Source organism: Lepidochelys kempii, chromosome 10 (genome assembly GCF_965140285.1).
Source record: "Lepidochelys kempii isolate rLepKem1 chromosome 10, rLepKem1.hap1, whole genome shotgun sequence".
NCBI lineage: Eukaryota > Metazoa > Chordata > Testudines > Cheloniidae > Lepidochelys > Lepidochelys kempii.
In genome coordinates this window covers 78,135,568-78,159,199 of record NC_136389.1, presented here as the reverse complement: position 1 = coordinate 78,159,199, position 23,632 = coordinate 78,135,568, and the positions used below count along the sequence as shown (strand labels likewise).

Below are 23,632 nucleotides of genomic sequence, written 5' to 3'. Positions count from 1 at the left end.
CTTTTTGTTTATTAGGTAAGAATCTCACCTTTCATTAAATAAGTGTCTAGCCCTTGTAGACAGAGAAAAGCTTTAAAACTCGTCCTAAGCGCACCCTAAACGACTCCAACACCAGAAAGGCAAAGAAAAAAAAACACCGGAGTTGTTCTCTTTTTATGAAACCTGGGGATCTTTAGGCCAATCTCATAAGTTGCAGGGAGGTCCTGCTTTGTGGGTTTTGAACTCCTGGGGCTGGCAGTACTGGTCCAGAGTCACCACGGAGGACGCCGCCCAGTGTCGCTGGACTCGGGCCCAGGGGGCACTTTGGGGTGAGCGAGGCCCACGTGGGAAGCAAGGGAGTCACCACTTCTTTGAGCGTCCGGGTTGGGGCGGGGGATGCCCCTCGGCCAGCCGGGTTGCCGGCCAAGGGTCACGTGACCCGCTGAACCAGTCATATGACCCCCCGCTTCGTCTCGGTCACGTGAGCCCCGCCCCCGAGGTCGTTGCCGAGACCTCAGGTCACGTGTCGCCACTGTTCCGCCTCGGTCGCGATGGACGCCGGTCGCGGGGAACGCGCGCCCGTGTGATGACGTGCTCCGCGTGTACGCTCCCTCCGCCCCCCCCGGACGCAGGCCGAGCACCCGGAAGCGGGTTCTTGGGCCGCTCCTCACGGGGAGGACGCGGGAGCGAGGCTCGGCGACAGACACCCCATCCCCCCGCGCGGGAGGAGCCGGTAAGGATGGGGGGGGGGGTTCGCCCGCGCGGGACCCTCCCCCCCCGAGCCTCCCCCCGTTCTCTTCTGCCACAGCGGGGCTCTTGGTCCCCGTGCTGGGGGAGGGGGGAGGAGGGCTCTTGGACCCCCCTGTGCTGGGGGAGGGGAGGGGAGTGAATGGGGGGAGGGCTCTTGGCCCCCCTGTGCTAGGGGAGGGGAGGGGAGTGAATGGGGGGGAGGAGGGCTCTTGGCCCCCCTGTGCGAGGGGAGGGGAGGGGAGTGAATGGGGGGGAGGAGGGCTCTTGGCCCCCCTGTGCGAGGGGAGGGGAGGGGAGTGAATGGGGGGGAGGAGGGCTCTTGGCCCCCCTGTGCGAGGGGAGGGGAGGGGAGTGAATGGGGGGGAGGAGGGCTCTTGGCCCCCCTGTGCGAGGGGAGGGGAGGGGAGTGAATGGGGGGGAGGAGGGCTCTTGGCCCCCCTGTGCGAGGGGAGGGGAGGGGAGTGAATGGGGGGGAGGAGGGCTCTTGGCCCCCCTGTGCTAGGGGAGGGGAGGGGAGTGAATGGGGGGAGGGCTCTTGGCCCCCCTGTGCTAGGGGAGGGGAGGGGAGTGAATGGGGGGGAGGAGGGCTCTTGGCCCCCCTGTGCTAGGGGAGGGGAGGGGAGTGAATGGGGGGGAGGAGGGCTCTTGGCCCCCCTGTGCGAGGGGAGGGGAGGGGAGTGAATGGGGGGAGGGCTCTTGGCCCCCCTGTGCTAGGGGAGGGGAGGGGAGTGAATGGGGGGGAGGAGGGCTCTTGGCCCCCCTGTGCTGGGGGTGGGGATGAAGTGAGCTGTAGCTCACGAAAGCTTATGCTCAAATAAATTTGTTAGTCTCTAAGGTGCCACAAGTACTCCTTTTTTTCATGGGGGAGCAGAGGGGGAAGAAGGCTTTTGGCCCCTGTGCTGCGGGAGGCGAGTGAATGGGGGGCAGGAATGCGGAGAGGGTTGGGGCCTGTAATCTCACATCCCCAAAGGTGCTGTTTTTACTCTCTGTGGTGATACTTTTAATTTATTTAGTAAGTTAAAGCGCCTGCAGCTGTTGTGACTATGCTGCCTGTACCAATATGAGCAGAGTTTGTTTCAGACAAAGTTTTACTGATTCAGATTTTGCGTCCATGGGAGCAGGAATAGCATGGCTGATGCAGCAAGAAACGTCAGGAGAGCAAACATTTTGATGGGTGGGCTGAGTAGCGGTTCCTATGGGTCTGTTGCTGGCAGATCAGATGCAGCTTGGGGGAATAGACATCCAAACAATTCACAGAATATATGCCGCTTTCCCTCTCCTGTAACAGGCTCAAAAGCACTTCAGACCATTAGTGATTGAAAGTTACTAGAGAGGTGGTGTGAATGAGTCTCAAAAATGTATCAGACACATTTGATCTCTATTTCTGCTTATGGGATGTACATCAACACGCAACATTTTCCTACATGTATTTGTTTAAAAATATTCATTTTTTAAAAATTCAAATACACTAACTACACTGGCTTGGTCATTAGCTCGTCTGAGAGTTGTTGATATTCACTACATATGAGTTGTATTGGTTTGTTGATTTCCCAGCTACCTTTCCTGGCATTGTTTCTGTTTCATGACTTCAAAGAGCGTGCAAGCATTAATGGCACAAATACTTATGGGTGTGAACTTACTATTCTGTTTCTGTGCACACTTGCATATGTTGCTTTGAGTGTTCACCGAAAGCGAATTTCATACCATTGAAATTCATTTGCACAAGCACTCTTGAGAGACAAACACAAAAGGGGTACAGGCATGGTCAGAGCAAACTTTAAAAACCGAGCAAATTTAAGGGGAAATGTTTTGCGGTGGTGGTTGGCTTTAGTTATCAATTGATGGATGGCTTGCTTACATGACGTGAGTTTGAGGATCTCAATCCAATTGCTAGCAGATAGCTGTCCACTACACAAAATGCATTGATTGGGATCTTTATTAGCAGTCTCAGTAGTGATCCCAAGGGTTGAATGGGCATGGAGATTGATATGCTTTATCAGTCCAATGAGGGGGCCTCTTCAGGTCATTGTTGAGGTACATTGACAGGACAGTGAGAATAAGAGGGAAAAGTTTGAACAGATGCTGCCTGTACCCAAGATATGGATTGAGGAACCCTGTGTCCAAAGTTGTAACTGGCACCTATCACCATCACCTAATAATGGTACTAAAACAACAGATAGGAGAGGAACGATGAGAACTGATTATAGCTAGAATTGATTTCTAATCCTTTTGTAGTGAACAAAATTATTCTTTAGCATGCCATTCCTTTTAACAGACTAAACAAATGCTTCCTGTTTAGCATTTCCTTACATGTGTTCATACAAGGTCTTTCTCAGTGGGACCCTGATCCTGACTTGGGCTTCTGACTGCTACTATAATGCAAATAATAAATATAGTACAAAAGGATAAAGTTCATTGTACTTTTTTGTTTGTAGTTACTATTTTTGCTGTACTTCATTGCATCATCCCATCCCGTATGCCATACTTTTGGCAGGTGCAAATTAGTAGAATGAACTACTCTTCTTTTTCTAATGCACAGCTGCCCTTCCCATTCCAGTAATGTCTGAGCCTGTTGCACTTTGCAGTCTGTTGGGTGGAAGAGGCATTTGGCCTCTGTTATACCTTTTTTGTGCATCCAGAGTAGCACAAGTGGTAAAATATGTGCTGTAAACAGTAATTTAGCCAAAATTGAAATGACAGCCAACACAGTTGGATGGGAAAACTCTGAATCTGTTGTATAGTGAAAATGAGACTTTCTACAGTACTAAAAACTGTAGGTAAGAGGTGTGCATTTTTCTCGATGGGTGGGGTGAGGGGAAATATGCCCTTCCTTCAGAGTTCACATGTCATTAAACAGCAGGAGAATGGGCATCTGAGTTCTGAAGACATGAAAGTGAATTGTAACTAACTCTTCAGTGCAGGTGCAAAATGAATTAGTTTTTAATGGATTTTATACACCGTTTAGACTAGCCCTCAGGGAAACTGACCAGAATCTGTTGCAGAATCAGCAATTGCCTTATTCTACTAAGAAAAATGAACAAGTGGCCATTAATTATAATTGTGTAATGATAATTAATAAAAGAAAACTTATTATGCATTCCTTATCCACTATATTCTTGTAAGCACATGAAAAGAATCACTAGCAGGATTTCCCTTGCAAACTAAAGTTAACAAGCAGTCAGCATACAACTATGAACTTAAAAAATTATCTGGCATCATTTGCTGTACAAATGGAAGTTCTTAATCAAGCAGTGAAATGTGGGTCCCTTGTCAGTCATGTAAGTTTCATTACTACAAATAAGTAGGATCCCATATAGAATATATAATATTCAGAATGTGCAGGTAATCTTATTAAGACTTGTGTACATCGAGAAACTGACTGGAATAGCTATTCCAGAATAGTGCTATGTAGATACTTTGTTCTGGAATAAAATCACTTTTATTCCAGAATAATACTCTCATTTTAGAAGTACACTAATTATTCCAGAATAAAGTGATTTTTATTCTGGAATGCTATCCGCACAGGAAGCTATTTTGTGATAGTTATTCTGGTCAATTTCCCTATGTGGACAAGCCCTGAAGTTTCGACTGTTCTTTACAATAGGTATCACGTAATCTGAAGAGAGCATTTTAACATGTTTTAAGATGCTTTTAAGTTAATTATACTTAAATGAGAGGTGTTGTCTGAATGCTTGACTAAATGGACTGTAGACCTATGAAACATAACTACTTATACAGTCCATTGTCTGAACTGTGAGCGAAGTACCAACAAATTCAAATAGAGGCTACCTTGGAGCAGTTGGGCTTAAAACGGGCTTAAAAAAATGTTAAAATATAACTTACTGTTGACAAACATCTTAAACCCTGCAATGCTGTCTTCCTTTCAGGAGCTGCTACACTGGAATGCTTTGTTATGAAAAGTTCGTATTGCACAAGACACCATCGATTCCTAGTTAGAGGGTTAGTAATATTCGATCAAGAGACTACATTTTCTGACTATCCCTAAGTTGTTATAACTAAAACTAAGGATAAGTAAACACGGCACAAGTTGGAAGACTGACAAGGGAGGACAGTCAACTGCGAAGAGGTAAAAACAAACGTATCCTTTGTATACACAATGAGGCTTCTATGCACTGGATTAGTGTAAACCTACATTCTTGATCTGAAACATCACATGTCTGTGTTTCAGGTTTACGCAACCTCAGTTTCATCTAAACATCATGGGAGAGATTAAAGTCTCTCCTGACTATAACTGGTTCAGAAGTACAGTTCCTCTTAAGAAGGTATGTACGGTTTTAGTTGTCTGTTTATGAAGTGGTATCTTACTTTTGAAGGGTCATGGGGTGCAGGGGTGGAAATTGCCTAAGCAATGGGCCTTTGTGGGTAATGGAAAATAGTCACAGGAGGTGGCAGACCTAGGTATCGACATGGCCCCCATCACCATGGTATTTGAGTACTCAGCAAGTACTTTTATATTAATGTAGCTTTCACTGGAGGTGGTGTATTACCTCTAGTGAGATTCATGGTGCCACCTGAGCTTTGGGAGCCTTCTGGAAAGCAGTGCCTGTTGGGGGGCCACGACTGTGCTATTGTGGCCAAAAACATTTGAAGCTGAGATTAGAAAACGGTTGTGGAGCTGAAAGGGTTGCTATGTACAATCATTGCTGGGGCTGAGGCTGGCTTTCCCTCTATGCCCAGCAATTCATATGCTTACACAGCACTACTGTCTTGACTCATCTAGATTTGTTGCTTGGTTTGGGTTTCAGCTCACCTTCCTCAGGGTTGAGCTGCTTTCTCGATTCCCACAAGTAGAAAGATGCATGGGCTATATTGGAGAGCAAAATCACTATTTGCGATAATTGGGTGGGGGAGGATTTGAGAGCTTCTGCATGTTCTCGCTATCCAACCATCTTCCCAGCTTGCCCAGAGCAAGTGTTTGGGATGTGCAGACCTCTTATTACCCCTGCTCTGGACATTAAGTGCTGCAAAAGGGTGTTTATGTGATTCCCAAAGAGCACTTCTTTGCAGCAAGTCTTGCAGCCCAGTATGCTAGGGGCTGCATTTCACCCAGGTCACTATGTAGAGACAACATATCTGAACCACAGTTACTGTGGGTATCTTTGTTCTTAAATACAGCTTATGCTTGGTCCCAAATCTACATGTGCAGTTCTCCCCAAGAAGTGACTCTCTTTTTTAAATAAAAGGCATGTGGGATTCTCTGCTCATTGTATCTCACTGATTTCCATGTCAAATTCATTCCGTTTGCAATTGGTAAAATACTTTTGCTGTCAGCTTCACAAATTCATCCTGGGTTCTGACAGTCAAGCTTTGGATTCTTTCCATCTCACACGTTATTATGAGTAATAATGGTGCTGCAGGCCAAATTACCTCTTTGTAGTCCCATTGCCTCCAGATTATGCCCAAAATGGGTATGCACAGATGTAATTGCACTTAACCTGTAGGCCGAGAGATAGCATAGGTGTACTGAGGTCATAATTTAGCCTGCATATCATCATACTGGAGATTTAATGAGATGGAAATAACACCCATAAGAGTCAGTGAGTATGGAATACTGTGCCACTTTCTACAGGAACTGCATTGCATGTAAACTCTTGAGCAAGTATAACTCTCCACTTGCTGCTGATTGATTTATTAAATAAAAATATGTATAAATTGCAGGGTAATCAGTGAGGAGGATTTTATCTGAGCCTCAAAGTATGTGCATAACTTTCTTGACTGATTGTCGCTTTTTATTTTGAAGTAGGCAGAGTCAAAGATACCATCGTGATGAATACGGGTAGTGGGTGAAACCTAAAGAAGCCAGTCTTGGTCTCTGACGGGAAAAAGCTCAATTTTAATTATACTACATTGTGGGGGTTGTTTCTAGGAATAAGACCTTTCCCTCTTTGCCTGTGATTGTTAGCAATATGGTCAGCAAGGAGGAGGAGGCAAGGTTCTCTGACGCAGAGAGAGGGTAAACAGGACTGGCAAGAAAGCAGCATAGTTAGTTCTTCCCTCCAGTCCTAGCTGCTGTTTTGTGCTGCCACCAGATCAACGTAGTGAGCTCCCGCAGTTTGTCTTTATGGAGTAGTGGGGATGAGAGGCTTGGAGATATTAGGCTATTTCTCATTGCTTTTCCTGCACCCGTCACGTGTTGTCACTGCTACTTCTCCCCCTTCTTGCTGAGATCATAAATACATGGAAGCCAGTTCCTTCTAGAAAGAGGCTTAGTGGGATGCTGAAAATTAAATCAGTTTTTAAAGACTGTCTTTCACTCTGCCTCTGATCCTAGTTTGAGTGATGCTATGTGTTTATAGCCGTACTCCTTACTACCTGTGATCAGTAACGACCAAAGAGTGCAACGGGATCAGGGCTGAGTACTTACTGTGGCGTACTGGCTAAAGTCCACTGCAGATAACTATGCTGCTTACATAAAATTCACCCTGCAGTTCCAACTGGAGAAATGGCTCTTCACTTCCTCTCCTTAAAGCTACTAGTACTTCTGGTGGAGAATGGCTTCTGCCTTCCATCCCACTGGTGATTGCATTTCCAAAATGTGAGAAGTCATTCCCATAGTTACGCTACAGTGTTACAAAGAAAAGTGCTTTATAGGTACAAGTTGTGACTTGCAGATGTGTGTGGTGGGGAAGAAAGTTGGTTTTGTGGGTAGAGCCAGGAGCCCTTGTGCTGTTTGTGTCATTCAGGAAGCCCTTGCAAAACTTTGAGCAAGTCATTTAAACTGCATATAGCACAGTTTCCTGAGTGTAAAGTGGGGCTGGGGGTGGGGAGAACGCAGAGGATAAATGAACTCAACTTCATAAAGTGCTTTGAGAGCCTCAGGTAGGAGGTGCTGTACGAGTGGAGTGTTCCGTCTCTTTAAAATGTCACACCGGCTATCTGTAAAACAGTACATCTTACTATCTAAAATATTATCCTGCTCTGAGACAGTCATAGGGTGAAATTCTGGCTCTGACGTCAGTGGGAGTTTTGCCATTTATTTCACTGGAGCTAGATTTCACCCAAAATGTAAATTCAATGATCAATCAAGTGTGGTATAACAGAACAGAAGAAGATCAGTAACCTGTCCGAATCAGCTGTTAATCAGCGTGACTCAACTGTGCAACATTTATTGCAGATGCAAACGCATCACAGTAAATCTACATATTATGTGACTCTCTCAAATGGTACAAGTGCTTGCCACACTCTGGGTGCTGCTAATTGTCTGGCTTTGGGGAAAGTAATTTAATCTCTCTGGACCTCAGTTCCCCATCACTTGTATTGAGTCTTAATCATTTCTTTAACACTTGTTAATATCCTCAAGTGAAGTACTCAGTGTAAGGTATGTTTCATTTTAAAGTTATGAAGATGTACTCTTGTTACACAAACACAAAGGGCCATGATGAGCAGATTCAATTAATAATCTTACGTAGCAGAGGAGAACTTTCTTTTGCTTAATGTAAAAATAGAAATGCGAGTTCCTTAGCAGTTCCAGGGCTCTGAGAAGTCCTGGCAGTAAGTCCTTTCTAAATTGCTTGGAAACTTACAAAAACTACTGATGTGATAATCACATGCTCTCTGAACCTCAAGTACAGACTTCCTTGTAAACCACAGATTTGTCGTCAGCCTAGCAGATTTTAGGATTTGTGATCTGGCATTCCCGGCGTATCGAGAGGGGTTGTACTGCTATGACAATGAGAAAAAACTTTTGGTGCTACCAGTTGAATAAGTTGTAAATTTAAAATGGATCACAGCTACATAAATAGAGAGGTCATGCATCTGTTGTACTGCATAGGCTTTGTCTGGGGGTTTTATGGTCACCGAGTTTATTTGGCCTATAGTTCTGTACTACTGGTGAGTTTTGTACCTTTAAAAAAACATTTTAAATATACACAGCAATATGTCTGAAAAGCAAACCCTGAAAATGGGAGATTGAGACTTCTCAAACTCTTATTCTTTAAAGATGGCATTTGTGTAGGATTTTCATTCTTGGGTCTTGAATTCCTAGCATAAGACAGGCAGAACACAAGGGTCTGAAGGATTTTGGCCTGTAAGGGCAGCAGTAGTGGCCGGGGTCTAAGCTAGCCACTGCTTCAGTTGGTCTTGTGCTGCTCTGCCTCTCCAACTTCTCTCCCTTGAACATTCTAGTGAATTCCTCCTTGACAGTAAATCCGCTCCCTCTGTCCCATTCCAGCTTGTACTACTTTGGGTATCCTCTGTACAGTGTCCCTGTTTTACAATCAGACCTCCATTGTTTCAAATTAGTGATCACAATTTTCTGGGTCTATTTAAGACAGTAGTGTTGAATAGTCACCAGAGCTGCAAGTTCTTGGCCCACCCCCATCTACCTCCATATATCAGGGCCTAGAAAAAATTAGTCGGTTGCAGGGTGCTGTCCTTCCAACCCAGAACTTTGATGATGTTTCACAGTCGGAGGATGTTCTTGGTGGTATAGATGATCAGGCCTTTAGCAGGCAGGGGGCTAGTCACACCACAGAAGGAGTTTTCTTCCTGGCCAAGCATGTGCTGCTACTTGTGGTATACTATCTTCTGAGAGTCTGTCCTGTTTGTAAACAGACTATTGGGATGTTCCCATGATTTATTCCTATACAGTAATTTTAGGTATGAAAATTGGTATGTGATACAGGGGACCAGAGTGCCTGATTCAGGAAGTTGGTAAACTCAAACCAAACATTAGCTCAGCTGGGGTTATGTAACTTGTATATTGGTAAGGAAAAGATTCCTACCTAAAACAATTTCTGCAACCTGACAAGTTACTTTATCTCTGAACAGTATGGTTTTAGTTAATACAACAGTCACTGTCTTATCGAAGTTTGTGATGTTCTGAACAACTGAAGTCCAGTGCAAGTGCCAAAAGTAATCTAGCTTGTATCAGATAGTCTGACCAGCTTCTTTTCTGTTTCACAACCAGATGTGTGTATGCGGACAGTGTAAACATCACATTTATTAAATAGGCAAGGGGTGAAAAGTTTTATTCTGAAGGGGAGCAAAGGGTGAACTTGTTTGAAAGAAAAATCTTGTAGCACAGGTTTGTGAAAAACGTTACTAGAAACTGAAAGGGAGATATCTGGTATCACGCTTATTCAAATTTCACTAAATTCTCTTCTTCCAGATCATAGTAGATGATGATGACAGTAAAGTGTGGTCACTATATGATGCAGGACCTAAGATCATCAGGTGCCCACTCATATTTCTTCCACCTGTAAGTGGAACTGCAGATGTGTTTTTCCAGCAGATTTTGGCACTGACCGGATGGGGTTACAGAGTTATTGCTGTGAGTATTCTCAATGCTACATCAACATTCAGTGTTTGTTTGCTCTTACATTACAGTTTTTAGATGCATCTGGGAAAGGTCAGCTTCTAAGTCCATTTAGTTCATAATTTTTGGAGGAATCAAAGCAGAGAACTCCAGGGAAGCCTATACTAAGGTATATTCTGGGGTAGCAAAACTAGGCCTAAACCAAACCTGTGTTCACAAAAATGAGTAGGTGAAACATACAAAAATGTATATTAGATTTATACCTAGTGAATTAATTCTGTGATCTGTTTTTTTTTTTCTTTACTCCATGAACATCAGGAGTTGACGTTTGCTGATGTCTCATTCATAGGGTCTTACCAAATTCACAGTTCATTTTGGTCAATTTCATGGTGATAGGATTTTTATAATCCTACATTTCATGATTTCAGCTATTTAAATCTGAAATTTCAAGATGTTCTTGTAATTGTAGGGGCCCTGAGCCAAAAAGGAGTCGGGGGGTGGGGGTGCAGGGAAGGCTTGCAAGGTTGTTGTGTGTGTGTCGGGGGGGGGGGGGGGGGTTTGCGGTACAGCTACCCTTACTTTTGTGCTGCTGCTGACAGCAGTGCTGTCTTCAGAGTTGGGCAGCTGGAGAGCGGCAGCTGCTGACCGGGAGCCCAGTTCTGAAGGCAGAGCCGCCGGCAGCAGCAGCGCACAAGTAAGGATGGCCTGGCATGGTATTGCCACCCTTACTTCTATGCTTCTGCTGGCAGGGCACTGCCTTCAGAGCTGGGCACCCAGCCAACAGCCACCGCTCTCCAGCCACCCAGCTCTGAAGGCAGCGCCCTGCCAGCAGAAGCACAGAAGTAAGGGTGGCAATACTGCAATCCACCTAAAATAACCTTACAACCCCCCTATGATCCCCTTTTGGGTCAGGACGCTGGTCTCCCTTGTGAAATCTGTATAGTATAGGGTAGAAGCGCACACAAAAGACCAGATTTCACGAGGGGAGACCAGATTTCACAGTCTGTGATGGGTTTTCATGGCCGTGAATTTGGTAGAACCCTACTCATTACTTTCTCTTGGAGTTTTGTACAAGAGGAATTCTAAGTTTGCAGGTGACAGTCTTTCCAGTGCAACCATTTCCCACTGCCTTGCTTTGTCTCCAGTTGGATCTCTGTTAGCTCCTCTCTGATTCAGCTTGATATTGGTCAGGAAAATAACCATGGTAGTTGGCTTCTCTGAAAGGCCAACATAACGTGATGTAACTTTGGTCAAAATACAGCCAGACTACACCGCTTATCTACATCATTTTAAGAAGTGTTACCTGGTGTTTAAAAATTTAACTGAGTGGGTAATTTCAGTCATACTGGAGCCTTTAGGTTAACTGTCCTCATGTAGTTATGGGTCTCTGCCCCTCAGGCCTTTACTGCATTTGTTTTTCCTTGACCGCTTCTGGTCCTATTCCCCTTTCTATGTCTGCTTCCATCTTTCAAAATGGAGCAAAGCTGATGTGTTTTTTTTTTTTAATATGGGTAGAATTTATAAGTCTTTCTACTGGATCAGACATTGGTCAATCTGGTTTCCCTCCAGCAGTGACCAGTGTCTGTTGTTTCAGAAGGAAACCTTTCAGCTCTGCCTCCTGTTCACAAGTCAGTTGTACAGTAGATGAGGGGTTGCCATCCTTTATCTTAAGAGGATGAGTTTACTGAAAAGGCATATAACTTGATTGGCCTAGCTAGCATGTCTGAAAATATTAAGTCACAAGATGTTTTTAGAAGGACTTAGTTGTAGTAAGAAGAAAAGGAGTATTTGTGGTACCTTAGAGACTAACGAATTTATTTGAGCATAAGCTTTCGTGAGCTACAGCTCACTTTATCTTGATGCCTCTCTGCTGCTGTGAATTCCACAGGGAGGATCTGAATTTTTTAGTAGAAGCCTTATTTATGCAAACAGTAGTGTAGCTTTAAGTGACTCTCTACATCTTTACTAGCTAATGATTTTAGTTTTGCTGATTTTGTATGGTATGGAAACTCCAGAAACAACATCAGTCTAGTATGCAAAATTCTCATTCTGTTGTACATCATCCAGTGATCACATTGAACGTCTTATCTACATCTGTTTGGCCAGGCTTTAATATGCAGGGCTTTAAATATTTTTTTAAGCAGAAAGCCGAAAGGTGCTTCTGAAGATATGAAAGAGCAGCTGCTCAAAGAACAGCTTCATTTGATTACTGACTATAGTTTAATTTTATTTTATTACTCTAGTTGCAGTATCCAGTGTATTGGGACCACCTTGAGTTCTGCGATGGATTCAGGAAACTACTAGACCACCTACAACTGGATAAAGTTAGTGCCCTGAGATTGGCAAATAACGTGGGGTTGCTATAAAAATGTTAGGTAAAAAAGCCTAGAGTTTATTAAGAACAAACATGCAGAAAACGTCTATGCTATGATGCAAGCTAATTAAAAACCAGAAATTCAAAATCAAAGCAAACACGATCCAAAAGTTGTCCTGCTTTGATTCATTAGTCACTACTGTCAGGACTTGTTTTTTTGTTTTTTGGGTTTTTTTTAAATTGCATGTGTTTTTTTGTATTAATTTCCATTTTTTAGTTAAAACCTCAAAGTTAATCCTATTAATTAATGACTTAAGTCTTTGGGGCAGAGACAGTCTTTTTATTCTGTTTGGACAGTCCATGGCACAATGGGTGCTACAATAATACAGATAAATAATGCCCGTAGTAAGTAATGGTAGTAAATGACCTATCACAGCATCGTCAATCTGGAATAGCTATTGAAGAGTGGTTAAAATAAGTGTTCATACCATATTGATTTTGGCATGATAAATATACTAACGTCCTGATTTGAATTTTTGAGACAAATATGTTGCCTGTGCCTTTATTTTCAGTCTTTAAAGTATCTTTTTTTTTTAATTACAATATCTGAGAGGAATTTTAGGTTTTTGGGGTTGAAAATAAAATTGTGAACTTCAATTATTTCTAATAAGCTTTCAGTTTATGTCAGGATACAAAGAAAGGAATAGCATTGTAATGTTATGCTTTTTGTAATATGTTATACATGGATATTCAGGATTGATTTAAGTTGTTACACGACATGTACTTATGTTTGGATTTAAATTAGGTTCACCTTTTTGGAGCTTCTTTGGGAGGCTTTTTGGCTCAAAAATTTGCTGAATACACACACAAATCCCCCAGAGTTCAGTCTCTGATCCTGTGCAATTCTTTCAGTGACACTTCCATCTTTAACCAGACATGGACTGCAAACAGGTGAGAAATATTGATAAGTCAAAGACTGACATTGACAGTTTATAGTAAAATGTCAGAGTTTTAGACAAATGCAGTTTCAAAAACCGATTACTTGCTGGTAATCTGAGCAGGCAATGGAAAAGCAGGTGGCAAAATACTTTGAAAAGCCATGTTACCAGGAAGGTGCACACTTTCACAATCAGGATTTTGAAACGTGGAATTTTAACATTGGAGAGAAGTTTCTTTGTTTTTTGTCTCAAACTTTGATGACTGATACAATCAGACATGGGAAAGACTGGGTCAAGACTCGTTTCAGAGTAACAGCCGTGTTAGTCTGTATTCGCAAAAAGAAAAGGAGGACTTGTGGCACCTTAGAGACTAACCAATTTATTAGAGCATAAGCTTTCGTGAGCTACAGCTCACTTCCTCAGATGTGAGCTGTAGCTCACGAAAGCTTATGCTCTAATAAATTGGTTAGTCTCTAAGGTGCCACAAGTCCTCCTTTTCTTTTTGGGTCAAGACTAGATCTTTGTTTTGCTTACCTGGGTATATTAAACTCTATATACAGAGAAGCTCGAATGAAACCACTGTGTGGCAAAGAATACATTTAAAATACACTCTCGCAGGATAAAGTCAATAACTTTCAGTGTATTATATTCCTATACACTGAGTGCTCCATCTGTTATCTTAAAAGCTTACGTAATGATTGCCCTAGTGAAGTCCTGCACAAACCACTTGATTTGAAATGAAACAAGTGTTCTTGCAGAGCAGGGAGGGGGCAGAGGAGAGATGCATACCAGAAAACACAACTTCTTTATTTTTGGAGGTCTTTTAAACTTGAAGAGAGTCATGTGATCTCTTGTTTATATTTCAGCTTTTGGCTAATGCCTGCATTTATGCTGAAGAAAATTGTTCTTGGAAACTTTGCTTCTGGTCCTGTAGATCCTGTAATGGCAGATGGAATCGATTTCATGGTTGATAGGGTGAGTCCTGGATGTCTAATTCTGGTAATGTTGGGCATGTTTAACCTGGCTTCTAGAGATGGCATATATGTTATGCTATAGGTACACTGCTGCCATCTTTACTTATCTAATATAAAGGATAAACAATAAGTGGCAGACCCTGAGCTGGTTTTACTTTGCATAGCTCTATTGACTTCAGCGGAGCTATGACCGTTTACACCAGCTAAGGATCTGCCTCTTGTTTGCCTCCGTTCCTTAAGGGACACTTGATATTTTCAAGATGCTGTGCAAACAGTGTTACTTGCCCAGCGAGCTGTGGTTAAGTTCAAGCTCCAGTCAAGAGAAGAAGGCTAATGTATGTGGAAGTGTGTTGACTCCCTAGCATCCTCTAGAGAAGCAGCACCTGGGACACTGGAGACCCTACAGGATGCCTCTGTCATTATGTAGTTGAGGATGCTTTGAAGTCTGCTTCTCATGCCTGGAAGGGGATACTGTAGGGGATGTAAAACTGTAATTTAAGCCCTTCTTAAGGAAGTAGTGGTCAGGGTTCTTTTTAAAAATGACCAGTAGCCACCATATTTCTTTGCAGGCGTGCAATGATTGGGTGGGGGGAGGTGGCCCCCCCAGACCAGATGATGGAGGGGCAGCCAGAACAATTGAGTGGCATTGTGACCCCGTGCACCAGGGTGCAAAGTCATTCGTTCGTATTTGGCCTGGTCACCCTCCTCCTTGCCCCCCCATCACGATGGACCAAATCTGAGGGAGTGTTGTGGCGACCTTGTGCCTGGGGTTGCAGTGCCACTCAAATTTGGGGCAACTGGACACCTAACCTAGGTCCCGCTCCTTAGCAAAATTTGGGTTCTGCCCATTTCTTCTGCTATGTTACCATAAACCTCCCCAAGTGAAACTGAATTCATAGTCTTTATTTCCATTTATTGAAAGCTGGAAAGCCTGAGCCAGAGTGAGTTAGCTTCGAGACTTACCCTCAACTGCCAGAACTCCTATGTGGAACCTCATAAAATTCGAGACATTCCTGTAACTATTATGGACGTAAGTTGTTCTTTTTTTTTGTTTTAGCCTATTGCTTCACCTGGCTGGATTGGGTAGGATTTAGCTATTCCATGAGTTAACTTTAATACTTCATCACCTATGTATAAGAAAACAGGGAAGATCTAATTTCATGTTAGATGTTACTTTCTACTCATTATGCAACCCTGTGAATTAAATGTAAAATGTCATTGGGGTATCATGCACAGTACAATCTGAGCTCAGGGTGCTATAAACTAGGGCAGCATGACTTCAATTTTCTGGATTATGACATGCCTATAAAATTTTAGTTGCTCTTAAAGATGCAACTGTTCTCCATCCCTATCAATTTCAGTGTCATGTTGAGGTCAAACTGTAATAACTGAGGCAGATGTGAACAATATAGGAAATCACTCCTCGGTTTATTACTGGAGGGCAAAGCCTCACACAGTAAGACGGGGGGCTCTATTCTTGGAGATGGATTTCACTGCCAGGCAAATATCACACCACAAAGAAGCTAGAAAGCAGTGAGGTGATTGTTAGAATTATTCTAAGGGCAGCACGCTTCTAGTATGCTATGGTAAGTAGCTACAAAAAACTTGATTGGCTTCAGAATTACTCTGATTGTTTTCAAGGTGTTTGATCAGAGTGCACTTTCAACTGAAGCAAAAGAAGAAATGTACAAACTGTACCCCAGTGCCAGAAGAGCTCACCTTAAAACAGGAGGCAATTTCCCTTATCTCTGCAGAAGTGCTGAAGTCAACGTCTACATCCAAGTAAGCCTCTGAAATTCAAACCTTTCCTAGCAGAGTCCCATCTTTCTCATACCCTCATCTGCTGCTGTTCCCTAACCTTTGGGAGCTGCAGGCACTGAACCCAACTGGTGAGCAGGGGTCGGGGCTACACAGAAGCCACACTGATTGATTGGTCCTGGGTTTGAGGCTGGCTTTCACGTGCCTGATGTCTCTGCAGTCCACCCGCGCTCTTGTGTTCCGTGTAGGTGGAGCAAATTTTGGTGTACGAACGAATGCTGTGCTTTGACTGAACTATAATGGGGACCGGTTCCTGGATTTTGCTGGCTGGGGAGGCAGTGCTGCTTTCCTTTTACCTTGTACCTTACCCATAACTCTGTATTACTGCTTCAGAGTGCCTTTTCCTGTCCAACAGATACACTTATTGCAGTTCCACGGTACACGATATGCAGCCATTGATCCTTCTATGGTTAGTGCAGAAGAACTGGAAGTCCAGAAAATCAAGCTTCAGAGCAGCAGTGAACAAGAGCAGCAGTAGCTTTCTCACGATCAGTTAAAGCAGTGAACCAATCTGGTTGTCTTCCTGTATATAATCCGCTGTTTACAATCTGCCTTTTCTTATGGTAGCCGGTTATCACTGTGTAACTCCAATAGGGTTGATGATATTCAGTGTAATGCAACTGAGAACAGTAATCTACAGCAGTGTAACAGGATACTTTGGTTTAAGCTTGTCTTTGAATATAAGGAAGCACCTTTGAGAAGACTCCAGTTTTAAAGAATTGAGATACATTTTGCTACCAAAGTCTTCACCACATTCTTAAAACGGAAGCCCATTTCTTTTTTATATTTTTATTTAGCTGTATATATTGCACATGCAGGTTGTGTACTTAAAAGCGCATTTATAATTTTGTTGAATATTTGGATTAAAAAAATGCTGAAGTGCCGATGTTGCCATCACTTATTTGCTTCATAAGTTATGTTGCAAGTTAGTTACTTTATTTCTACCTGAAATATAAAGCATTACCATTTTTTAACTTTCTTGCTAGCTGTAACAATGGTTTTCAATAAAACTTCAATTTCAACAAGTGGCTTTTTTCTAATAGACTAAATAGAATTACTGTAGCTTAACATGATCTTTCAGAGCTGCATGTGGATGTAAATAGCATCAAAGTGCAGAGCTACCATCAGAAAAGGTCTGTTGAAAGATGTTAAATTCTGCTTAGATTTGCTTTAATGGTGTTTCTTGAACAGTAAAACCGCTTGAATCATAGTGAATTCCGATTTACTTGTGTTGGATAAGAGTGTTTTCAGCATGTGGATGTGAATTTTAAAAAGTGTTTTATAAAACACAGATTGAACTGAGAAAGAAATCACCAATCACCTTACAGGAAAAATATTCTTGTTTATTGGAGAACAGATTTTATTTCCCCCTTAAACACTGTAAAAAATACAAAACTTCACATGAGAAATTGCTGAGTGTTCATTAAGAAAAGTGTGCTCTTTGTGAGGGTTGGTATAAATAACAGGTGATTATCTGTTCTGTACCGAAATCGAGTAAACCATGTACTGGCACTCAAGGCAAGGCTACCTGTGTGGTGATAACATATTAGCGCATATGCTGACATTTTTCCCTTTAGGGAATATGCAGATGTTTATGTGCCAAGGAGGGGAATTGACTCTTCAAATCCCTCTCGCTTTTGAGTTGTGCACTTTTAGAGCACAAAAAGTAAGTGGTTCATCTATATAAGGTAAAATGAATTGGAAAAGTATTGACTCTCTAACAAAACTGTACTTTGGTTTCCCTAAATTGTGTATTTGTGTGAAGATGGCTCAAATCTATAGTATGACTTTAACCTTGGAAAGGGCAGATTCTAAATAACAAACATTCAATTGCACAGCACTATGGAATTTGTAGCCTTTAAAATGCTAGCTAATGAGAAACTGTTGAGGCTTTGGGATCCAAAACCTGATCCCTTTTTTTCATACAGTCCAGATAACATCCCCCCACCCCTCCCCACCCCACAACAAATGTATTGACACCAGCAGCTGAACAATTGAGCATTCCTCCAACAATAAACCACAGGTGACACAGACAAAAACTGAAGAGGTTTGGGTAAAGAACACAACTTACTACATGTTAAATAGAAAGGTTCTCCCCTTTGTAACTTATTTAAAAAAAAATTATACATACAAAAAATGAGATGTAAACAAATTACAGTAAGAAAATATCAGAGTCCTGATTGAAACGTAGTCACAGTATCACAAATGAGACTTCACCTAGCTTGTATTATAGTCACCAGCATCTATGCAACAGCAAATAAACCCCACATTTGTATAAAGATGTTTTAAAACGATTAGCATGTGCTGATGTGTCTCTTCGTTTACCTGAACTCAAGTGGAAGCAGCAGAAGTGCCACTTGTCATGACAAAGAAGCCCTTAAAAGTTTTATGGCCACTTTTTAGTGAATAGTTCAATGATTCCGGTTCAATCGCTGTGGTTCTAGGGGGAAACCAGCTGAGGCAGCATCGTACAGTCATTTCCCCTTCAGTTGTTACATTGCTGTACACTTCCTTGGAGAAGTGGATTCTGCATTTGCCTTTTTCCTAATGCTTTCTGTAAAACAAACATCATAGGTGTTTTTCCTCTCACCCATTAGGGGAAGCGGAATGAGAAATATCACTTGTACCTTTGTGCTGAGTGGCAGCTTAACATCAGTGCTGATGTTTTCTTTTTTTTTTAATTTTACTCCTGAGGGGTGTCTACTCAGTCTGGTTTTTAATCCTAGTTACTTAAAGGAGGGTCTACGTGTCTGGGTGTGGGTATTTTTGCTCTAGTAAATGCTTCTGGCAAATGGGAGATACAAAGCGGCAGGAGAAACAGCCCAGCAGTATATATAAATGTGCATACTTGATAAAACAAGGCGGGGAAAAGACAACTTCCTGAGGACTTTGAGGATGTTAATAGCTTAAGACTCTGTATTTAGAAAAAGGACTGGCTGTACTTACATTACGCAACAGCTATAGAAATTAAATATAGATGTATTAAAAGGTTAATTCAAATGGTGCTAAGTTTGTATTACTCAAAGGAAAAGGAAAGTGATGGATTGTTACCTGCTAAGTCTCTTCTACAAATCCCCACCAGGCCTTCGTATAGTCCTTTGATTGGATTTTCTCCTGCTATGATCACACCATGAAGCCAAATAAGCAACATTCTGTGGCCATGCTCCCTGTAGCTTTTAGTACCTGGTAAGAATGATACATGGATGAAACCATATTTCACTCTGCATGGTGGCCGTAGACTGCGTCCAGTTCTGGCGTGATACCCGTGGAACTCCCTTCAGCGGTGGTGGGAACTGAGTGAATGGATGTGAGGGTAAATTTGGCCCTATTTGCTGCCCAGCCATGCTACTTTTTTTTTTTTTTAATTGAAGCGAGCCGAGATGGAAATTAAACAAACCTGCTCTTTAAACCGCAACTCCAACTTCTTAAACCATTTGGACTCTCAGCTGCCTGCACTCACACCAGGTAGCACACTGGTTCTGCAGTCGGCCGGGACAGAATGGGTTGGTGCTATAGTAGCTTTGATTCAGTCTGCATTTTGTAGGTGTAAGTACTTCATGTTCTGCTATTTTGCTGAATAACTTTCTCAGGTCCCTGAAACCAGAGCCCCCTCTCCCCCTTTCTGCACTGTTCTATGTCTGGCTTTGCAGGAGGGGACACATCTTAACTGCTGCCCTGGCGGCATTCCCTGCTCTCCTGGAAGGACAGAGCTCAAAAGCTGCACAGGTATTTAGAAGGTTTCTAAGAGAGAACAAAGTTGCAGGAAAGAGAATGGTCTCTACTCCGATCTATTGGCCTAATCTATCTGGGCACACTAAGGGTTACAGTCTCTTACTGATGGGACAAATTTATGTCTCTTTTAATGGGTCATGCTTACATCTTGTCTGAAAATATCTCAGCCGTGACATTCTTGTAACCTTCATAGTGTGAATTTCAGAGCACCTCTGTCTTTGCTTACACTCTTAATCCACAACTGCTGCTCCCTGGCAAAACAGGAGTAGGAAACAAGGCACGGACCTCAGGGGAAAGTGAATGAAATTGTGGTTAGCTGAAAGGATTGGGTCAGAATAGGTTGGCTTCAACAAGAAATCTGGCCCCTTAAAAGCCTTGGTACCACATCCAAAGTAATGTCAAAGATTTAATGGAATAGGCTGCAAAAAAAAAAAAAAAAAAAAGGGGTGGGGGGGAATTCACATAATTATTTATGGCAACCCAGGCCCTTGAACTGGAAGTTTTCTGAAAGCCATCTGCAAGTAAATGACTGAATTTGGCTGAGTATGTTTTGGTCAAATGTATGACTCTTTAGGCTTTTCCATGCTTCCACTCAGAGCTGTGATTTGCAAACACAGGGATATTTCCAAGCTCAGAATGCAGTCTGTTCTGACATACCCTTCTAACTGCCCCCATAATTCTCCGTGTGCTGAGCCAAAAGGGAAAATGAACACTGCCTGTTCCCTGGGAGGGCAGGCATACGTTGCCGGGGTCGCAGTGCAGGTTTCTCTTTGGTGGCCCTCCAAATGCTTTTCTCTAGGTCTACTCCTAATTACCAGAGGGGCAAGCCAAGGACAAACCGGCCCAGTGGGGCCAGGGTCTTTGGTGGAAGCTGGCTCCCCTTAAGACCAGGGCACCACTAATAAAATCTCTCTGTTGAAAGTCTGTGGTCTCCCTGTGCAGAACAGTAAGGAATGTTTATCCGCTTGCCTGAAAATGCCCTCTCTCTGTAGAAAGGAGTTCAGACCTCTCTTGCTTTGTCAGTTACAGCAATCAAGTTTCCCTTTAGGGACAAGGACTCCTATGCTTGGGCTGTCTCTCTAGCAGCCAGGGAGAGGAAGCAGGCCCCTTGTTTAGGAGCTGTGGATTTTCCTACTAGCCATTTTCAGGTGAGTACACATTTTCGTATTTATTTTATAAAGCATTTCAAACGCGATCTTGTGGCTGCTCCATCTGAACCAGGTGGCTTCCTTAGCATGTGGCCCAGTGCCACTGTTGGAGAATTATCTACTAGCAATAGATAGATTAAAGGGATGGAAATGCTTGGTGGAGATGAGAGGCCATCTGCTTTATACCTGCCCACTGCTGCTCAATGGCTCTGATATGTGCATCTGTGAATTTCCAGTAATGTGCAAGCTTCTTCCATTCGTTGGGTTTGAGGTATTTAGTAGCTAATCTCCACATCACTGAGCGAATGTGCTGCGTTTCCAGCCTGTGATCTTGTTTAAAGGTTAAGTGTTTTGCCACCCAGGAGTCAGAGTCACTGTTGAGACTGTCCTACGATGTTAAAATAGGAGTTTCAGTGTGAGGCTTCACATTTCTTTTAGGGTCAGAGACCACTCCCACCCCCACAATATCACAACCCTGAACAATGAATCCCTTCACTTCCAAAAAGCAATTTAACTTTCCTGCTAGCAGTGCTGTGCTGAACTATGCCCTCTCTTCGCATTACCTGATTAGAGGCTATAATGTTCCACAGGCTGATGCTCTGATGACAACAGGAAACTAACACTGGGTTGTTAGCAGTAGCATCATCCTTAGTAACGTTTCCTGGACTAAAATGCCCAGGTGCTCTTCCAGCAATAGACTCACCATGCTTTTGTTTGTAATGGCCGGTCTGTCATATCCGACAGCCTTGCCCCTGGGGCAGCTTAAGTTCATTCTGACACAGCATGTTTCTGTTTTACTAACTGTCCTATTTCATCCTGGCCCAATTCCGTGGGTTAATAAATCTTGTTAATGGCATCCTGGCTACAGAAGCCCATGTAGGTAACAATTTGCATTTCTACAGCACCTTCTGTCTGACGCTCTTGAATAACATGCTTCAGCAACATGAATGAAAGCTCACAACTGCCTGTGATGGAGGCAAGTGTCTGCCCAAGGCCACACAGGTAGCCTGTCTAAGGGCCTGGAATAGAATCCGATAGCCTGGCTCTAGGCCTTCACTACAAGACCATCCTCCAAGAAGTCCTGCTGGGATTTACAAGAAGGCCTAAACAGGTTGGGTGCTGCTTGGGAGGGTGATCTGGGAAACCTATTTACAATTTAAGAACTCTGGCTGATAATATCGTGTTGCTATGAAAGCTGTGGTATCAGGAATGTCCCTCTGTCGGTGTGTATCTACCATGCTGACAAGCGTACCTCCCAGAAAGGGACAATGTTGGGCCGTTAGAACTCAGCCATGGTCTACTCAGTGAAGCACCTTGGGCCAATGGGTTTGTTTGAGTTGGGAGAATGATACTTCTTCCTCTGGTCTGAAGGAAGTCGGGGAGTGGAGAGAGCTGAAATTCTCCAGCTTGGAGACAGGGCTGACCAAGCAGGCAGTTATAACTCATGGGGTGGTGGAGGGGAGACGGACAGGAAGTTTTGGGCAGGTAGAAGGAAGGGGATGGACTGGCAAAGAGAGAAGAAGTGAGGTGGGGGAGAAGGCTCTGTGTTTCTGAACCCAAGCCGTGCACTGCAACAGGAAGACGCTGGATGACCCCAGACGCCCCATCGCCCAGAAGACTTTGGAGTGGTGGGGGAACTGAGGTAAGAAGGTGCTAGGTTTGCTGATTTTGGATGGACGTAGTTTTGGAGGTTTCATCACATGACGATCTTTAATTCCTGGAGACTCCAGGGCATTCCTGGTCGGATTTATTTTTTTTAGAACTTTGTGTGTCTCGTGCTATTAAAGAAAGAGCAATAATGTGTTAGGATCCTGTGCAGAGTGTCTGTACATTATCTGCTACACCTAGCACGTGCCCCTGCGAGCAGTAAACTATAGCCAGAATACTCACGCAGCAGGAGTTTTGGAAGAAGGTGTTAAGCTATGAGCATATCTTGGGGGGTCAGCATTGGTTCCAGGGACTAAGCAGTTGGACTGCGAGGTCTGAGCTCTTAGGAGGGGCTGCTAGGTAGACGATACCAAGAGCATTGTCTAGGGGTCCCAAGATAGGAACAGTGCATGGGATCTATTCAGACTCCAGAGGCTTAAAACATCGGGGGATTCACTGGCGGGATCCCCTCACAGCAGTATGGTGAGTGGCAAAGAGGGAGCACTTGACTGGGAGTTGTGACAGTGTCTAACTCCCTTTGACTTTCAATGGGGGCTAGATGTGTAACCTGCTTAGGTGCTTTATAAACTCCCACTAGGCACCAATCTGGATCTTTTGGTAACTAAATATCTGTGAAAATCCAGCTTCCCTTCCTCCCAGTGCAGCCTGGGATATTTAACAGCAGGGACTCCTATATTAATAAGCAAAGTCTTTGGTACAGTTGTGGGCTGCTTTGTTGTTTGTTTTTCTAACGGGGCAGTGAAAACAGAGAGCTGTTTGCCATGGATCTTCTGCATTTCTCTTTCCCTCGTTCCGGTGAGCACAGAGAATTGCCTCCATAGAAAGGATGCTTTTCAGGATACTCGGCTCAGTGTATGATGCCTACCTTCTCCCATTTGTAAAATCGATCCGCTTTGATAATCATGTCCGCCAAGTTGATATGGTTGCCCCGGGCAGCTACATCCAGGGATGTTTTTCCTTGCTGAAATTGAGGGGATTTAAAAAAAAAAAAAAATGTTGTGCCCAAAATATATATTTGCCATTTGTCTCTTTAA

General features: G+C 43.3%; 2 protein-coding genes across 8 annotated transcripts in view; one reads left to right on the top strand and one right to left on the bottom strand.

Annotated features, from left to right (window-relative positions):
- The first annotated feature begins 507 nt into the window (after window positions 1–507).
- Window positions 508–19,050, top strand: SPG21 (SPG21 abhydrolase domain containing, maspardin). Its single transcript, XM_073304323.2, has 10 exons — window positions 508–712; window positions 4,617–4,816; window positions 4,919–5,012; window positions 9,860–10,021; window positions 12,250–12,330; window positions 13,126–13,271; window positions 14,125–14,233; window positions 15,155–15,262; window positions 15,874–16,014; window positions 16,406–19,050. Exons 3-10 carry the CDS (start codon window positions 4,950–4,952, stop codon window positions 16,526–16,528), a joined length of 933 nt encoding a protein of 310 aa, XP_073160424.1. The 5' UTR covers window positions 508–712; window positions 4,617–4,816; window positions 4,919–4,949; the 3' UTR covers window positions 16,529–19,050.
- ANKDD1A (ankyrin repeat and death domain containing 1A) overlaps window positions 18,008–23,632 on the bottom strand; it is a 30,798-nt gene continuing 25,173 nt past the window's right edge. For 2 of the 7 annotated variants that reach the window (XM_073304317.2, XM_073304316.1), the window contains 4 exons: window positions 23,464–23,559; window positions 21,117–21,318; window positions 19,102–19,233; window positions 18,008–18,604 (listed from right to left, as the gene is read on the bottom strand). In XM_073304317.2, coding sequence (XP_073160418.1) covers window positions 18,543–18,604; window positions 19,102–19,233; window positions 21,117–21,318; window positions 23,464–23,559 — 492 coding nt within the window. In that variant the 3' untranslated portion in view covers window positions 18,008–18,542. Of the gene's footprint in view, window positions 18,605–19,101; window positions 20,068–21,116; window positions 22,709–23,463; window positions 23,560–23,632 lie in introns of those variants that run through there. The other 5 variants (XM_073304320.2, XM_073304322.2, XM_073304319.2 and 2 more) reach the window with 5 other exon arrangements.

Bases quoted from the DNA above. Each gene is read 5' to 3' on its own strand.
- SPG21 (XM_073304323.2), top strand. From the start codon at position 4,950: ATGGGAGAGATTAAAGTCTCTCCTGACTATAACTGGTTCAGAAGTACA. The intron at 10,022-12,249 runs GTGAGTATTCTC...TTATTACTCTAG, and splicing joins GGGGTTACAGAGTTATTGCT to TTGCAGTATCCAGTGTATTG. The intron at 15,263-15,873 runs GTAAGTTGTTCT...ATTGTTTTCAAG, and splicing joins TTCCTGTAACTATTATGGAC to GTGTTTGATCAGAGTGCACT.